At 54.0% G+C, this 5,123-nt stretch overlaps 1 protein-coding gene across 1 annotated transcript in view; it reads left to right on the top strand.

Moving 5' to 3' along the window:
• H6PD (hexose-6-phosphate dehydrogenase/glucose 1-dehydrogenase) overlaps positions 1-5,123 on the top strand; it is a 21,685-nt gene that overhangs the window by 10,157 nt on the left and 6,405 nt on the right. Inside the window, 1 exon segment of the mRNA XM_025191606.1 lies at positions 5,045-5,122. Within this exon segment, the coding sequence (XP_025047391.1) occupies positions 5,045-5,122 (78 nt within the window).

Consider the following 5,123-nt stretch of genomic DNA (forward strand, 5'->3'; position numbering starts at 1 on the left):
CTTCCACTAAGGGATTCAGAACCATTTATGGGTCTCCTACTCTTAGGATGTGATTACATGTTAGAGCCAGCAAGTGATAATACTAAGGAATGTTAATCTGTGCTTAAGGTTAACGAGTGCTAGTGATCAATTACACATTCGGGGTTAATACCCTCTCTAATGAGTGCTGCTCAGACCCATTGCTAGAGGGCTGGCGAGCAGGGGCAAGGCTACAGGTTGTCTGTTCCATGCCTGTCCTGCTCGCTGGCTCTCTAGCCACACTATAGGCTAGGGAAGAGGGGGGAAGGGTCCCCCATGCTGCTTGGATCTACTTCCTGAATTGGCCTGCTGCCCCCCATCAGCCCCCAGATCCCCCTTCTGCCCCTTCCCTCCCCCCCCCAGCAATTGGTGCCCTGCCACTGCAGTCAGCCTGACAGCAGTGATGGTAATGGTCATGGGAGTAGTGGGGTGCCTGCAGCCTTTCCCCCCACCACACACCCAGATCCAGGCTCAGGTGAACAACCTCCCCCTCCCCAATAAGTGCTGTTTGACTCTAAGATGCCTAGAGGGCATTTAGCACTAGTTCACAAGCCTTGCTGGCTGCTGGTACATGCCACAGGGGTTTAATTTGATTCAGTTCTCCCTAAATTTAAATGGTGGATTTTTAAAAACATCACTTCAATTCAGGGAGCATTAAACTGAACTGAATCCCCATGGTGTGTACACAAGGGTGGGGGCCCAGTCCTTACCTGCCTCTTCAGCAGTGGGGGGACACTGTGATAATGATACACTGTACAGCTCAGGCAGGCAGGCTCCAGGGAGGAAGAAAAAAAAAAGATCAGGCTCACTGCTTTTTTGGGGGGAACCCAAAAAAACTGCTTTTTTCAGTGGAAGCTGCCTGCACAGGCTGTCTCTGGGTCCCACAACCCCTGAGCTGCATGAGGCCCGCCAAGCCCTGAGCATGTCGGCTTCCAGCACCCTGTGCGCTGTTGCACTTTGTTAGGTAGCAAACCTCGGAGGTGTTTTATCTTGCAATGTAACAAAGTCATTTAAAGTGGAATATACCGCCGAGCGTGCAAACAGTAATGTCATTAAAGCAGTGCAAAAGGGAATTTAAGCCGCTTTAAAGGCCAATTTCGTGGCGTGTACAAAGGCCCAATGTGTGATCATTCAAATTTTAAGTGCTCTTAACAGGGTTTCATTGTAATGTGTAATCTCACTGTCACAGAGCACTGAGGTGCCCTGCTCCCAAAGAGGGGGAAACTGCTAGGGAGGCAGCCCTAGCAGGGAATAAGGAGCCCAGCTGTGGGTTGCCAGGGCAACCAGAGAAGGTCAGCTGACCACTAGGGGCAGGGCCTGGCTCCCTTTATAAACCCTAGGGGCTGGGGCCAGAGGCAGTTCCCTGCCAGCAGCCCAAGAGGAAAGAGCTCTATCATGGAAGAGTTGGGAGGCCTGATGGCAGGAGCAGCGCTGGGCACTGTTGAGGGATGGAGTAATTCCCGGGTAGGCTTAAATGTTCTTATGGCCAAGCGGCTTCCATTTTAAGTTATAGCCAGAGAGCTTGTGTTTATGTTGCTGTCTGTTAATCCGGTGGTTTGGGTGAGGCTATCAGGGGTTGGAGGAGGCCTCAGGGGACTCAGTGGAATGTGAGGACCCCAGTGCCAGTGAGGGTGCAGCATTTGCGGTGCATAGACCCCAGCCCCAGAGAGGGGGGGCAGTTGAGAAGCCCCAGAGAAGGGGGCATTACTGAGGGGCCCCAGTGAGGGCATGGTGAGCCCGAGGGGGCCACGTGACAGAGAAGGCCCCAGAGAGAGGGCGGCAGTATTGAGGAGTGCCTGAGAGGGGGCGAAAGCCCCAGAGAGAGGGCAGCTTGACAGAGAAGGCTCCGAGAGAGGGCAGAATGCCCTGAGAGGAGGCAAAAGCCCCAGAGAAGAGGGCAGTTACAGAGAAGCCCCAGTGCGGGCGTGGTGAGCCCCTGAAAGGGGGCAGCACTACTGGGGGAGCCCCAGAGAGGGGGGGGGCAGTTGCCGAGGAGCCCCAGAGGAGGGGGCATTATTGGGGAGCCCAGAGAGGGGGCGGCGTGACTGGGGAGGCCCAGAGAGAACAAAAGGGGGCCTGTGCGTAATTAGACTGAGACATAACATCCATTCCATCGGCGAGGTGTGGACTGAGGTGTAGGGGAGGAAACGGAGCCGCAGATAGCGCCCCCTGGCAGCGGGGCAGTACAAGGGCAGCCTCCCACTAATTAACACCAATTAATAACAAGGCATGGCAGGCGAGTAGGCAGGCGGTTGCCCCAGGAACAGGGGTGCGGGCCCCGTTTAGGTTGGCCCAGATCGTGTACTTGTCGCACTCACCCTTAGTTCCTAGTCTTTGTCCAAACTGGAGTGTACTTCGCCTACTGAAAGGGAAGCAAGTTGGCTTGGGGCTGGGAATTGGGCCTCCTGGATTCAGTTCCCAGGTCTGCTTCCCAGCTTTTGGTAACTTATTTGCTCTGTGCCTTGGTTTCTGCACCCTTCTTCTTGGGGGTGGGGTTCAGAGGCTGAACAGTCTCCTCTCTATGAAATACCTTGAACTTTTCTATCATTATCACAGTGTATTTCGAACCAGCTGCCTCCCTCTGGTCTCTAAGGGCATCTGTCTTCCCTCTTGATCCCAGGCAGAGCATGATGCAAGCCTGTCTGCTGAAGGGAACGAATCCAGCCTGCTAGTCCCAGCAGAAGCTGCTTGACCTTGCAGTGATCAGCTGTTCCTCTCCCCTTGCAGGAGGCTGCTGTCCCAGGCTTCACTGGGGCAGGCAAGAGGCAGACCCTTTTTACACCAAAGCGATAGTCAGGCCTTTTCCTCTCCTCCTCTTGAGGAGGTGGCTGTACATGCGTGGGGGGTGCTGCATGAGAGACAGAGGCACAATCCATCTGGTCTTGCAGCCAAGGTCAGGGCTTTGATTTCGCTGAGTAAGGAAACCCTGCCCCTCTTGGACCACAGCCCCCTCATTACAGAACAGACCAGCCTGTTAGCACTGGGTTCTGGAGGCTTTTAATTTGATACAAGGTGGAGTCACGTCTTTATTTAATGGTCAGCTGGTTTTTCAAGGACTGGTTTCTCTCTGCATGTGTGACTGCAGCAGGGACCTGGTTTTTCAGGGGGCTCATGCCTCTGCATGACGGCAGCAAGGGACCATGGAGGGAGCAGGGTTGGAAAAGCAGGGAACAGAGCCCTGCGGTGGGGGGACGTCATCCTGGGAAGAAAGGGAGTGGGGTGCGGGAGAGAGCAGGAGAGAGATTGATCATTTGGTTCACTTATCACTGTTCCCTCTGTGCCCCAACCTTTTGGTTGGGAGGCGCAGCCTGTGTTCGCTCTCCCCTTGTCAGATCCGGTCCTCTCCCCTGCACCACACCTCCACACAGCTGTGCAGGCCCCGTTCAACATTGTCAGATTCAGCTGGGACAATACCAGTTCCTCGCTAGGTGCAGGGCCAGCTGTGCTGATGGGGAAGGCAGGTGGTGTGTGGCATAGGGAGATTGCATCAACTCACCCTGCCTCAGTGTCCTGGGGCTCAGCACTACCCGCTTAGCAGCAGCCAGTGGAGAGGTTTCCCTTTGGCTGTCCTTGGCTCTTTCTGGTAAGACCCCAAGAGTGGACTGCACTTCTGGTGGCCCACTGTGCCCTAGCCCCATCCTCTAAATTGTAAATGTGCTGTCAAGAGATGAGGGGAGGGGGGGGAACGGGAGTTGAGGGGGTTGCCCTGTCCAGGAGCCATTCAGATCTAAGGGCTGCCTGCCTGCACTATGGAGGCTGCTCTTCGGGGAATCAGCACAGAGTTGCAGGGCTCAGTTTTTCTGGCCTTGCCCTCTCTTCCCCAGTCTCTTCCCAGGGGGTCCCAAGGAACTCCACGTGGTCCCTTCTGCATCTGCAATGCTACATACACCCACACCTGCAGCTTTAGCACAGAGACCGCTTGTCTGGGAATGGCTGGGCCACACACAGGAAGCGGCGGTTGGCTTGATGTGACTCTGTGTCCCTGGGTTTTCATTCATCTCATTCCCTTACAGGGCTTGCGATTGCAGGAAGCACCTTTCCATAGGGAGGTAACCGGCATCGGCTCAGTATTCATGTCACAACAGTGAGAGGCAAAATGACTTGCCTGAGGTCACCTGGCCTGTAAGTGGCGGAGCCAGGAATAGAAGCTGGATCCCAGTCCAGCACCAGAGCCCATAAGCCCCTGATGACTGTAGAGCTGCACAGACACTTTACTGTGGCTCCTGAGCCTTGGTTTCACTCTCTTGGGTCAGGCGGCCAGAAGTCTCAGATGACGTCCCTCCAGCTTCTACCTGCCTTCGTCAGCCTGCTGATAAGGCATCAGTTTTCATAGCCATGATGGATACTGTGAAAGTCTCTCTCCCTCCCCCTGAGCACAGGGCTTTCAGGACAGTGCTGTATGGTATAGTGACCGGGCAGTTGTGTGGCCCCAGAGGGAGCACATTGAGGACACCTTGTCCTTGCCTGAGTGCAGTGAGACATCCTGGTTTGGAAATAGCCTGTCCTGTCCATAGTGCTGCGTCCTGCTCCCAATTGCAAAGGTGCATGTCTGGCTGCAAGGAGAGCATCTCTGCTTAGATTTTTTTTTTCTCCAAGTGAGAGCAGATGGCTTAGCAGTGTAAGCATCTGATTTGATGCATCTCAGCTCCCTGGAACCATACGTTAGAGTCCCAGCAGGGTCTGACTCAGCCCTTTGTCCTTTTGATGGAGACAAACTGAGTGTCTTGCAGTTTGCATACATCTTGCAGGTGAAACCTCAAAATGTTTGCTTTGTTTGGGGAGACCTTTCATGTCTGCTCTGGACAGGTGCTAAAGACCCCATCATACTTTCCACAAGCATGAGGCTTTCCCATGTGTTCATGTAAAGATTTCCCTTCCTGTGCTGCTTGGTATAGGCATGTGCTGCCTCTGCCCCAGAGTGGCTGCATGTTAGTGCTATGGTGTGGGAGGTATTGTAGAAATGCTAGTGGATTTGAACTTGTATTGATAACCCTAATGTGTTTTTGTTTTTTTTTCCCCTCTACAGGCTGTAGCCCATATCTTGCCTTTCCGAGACCAGAACCGACAGTTTCTGGACCCAATTTGGAACCGGCATCATGTGGAAA

Source organism: Alligator sinensis, unplaced genomic scaffold (genome assembly GCF_000455745.1).
Source record: "Alligator sinensis unplaced genomic scaffold, ASM45574v1 scaffold457_1, whole genome shotgun sequence".
Lineage (NCBI taxonomy): Eukaryota > Metazoa > Chordata > Crocodylia > Alligatoridae > Alligator > Alligator sinensis.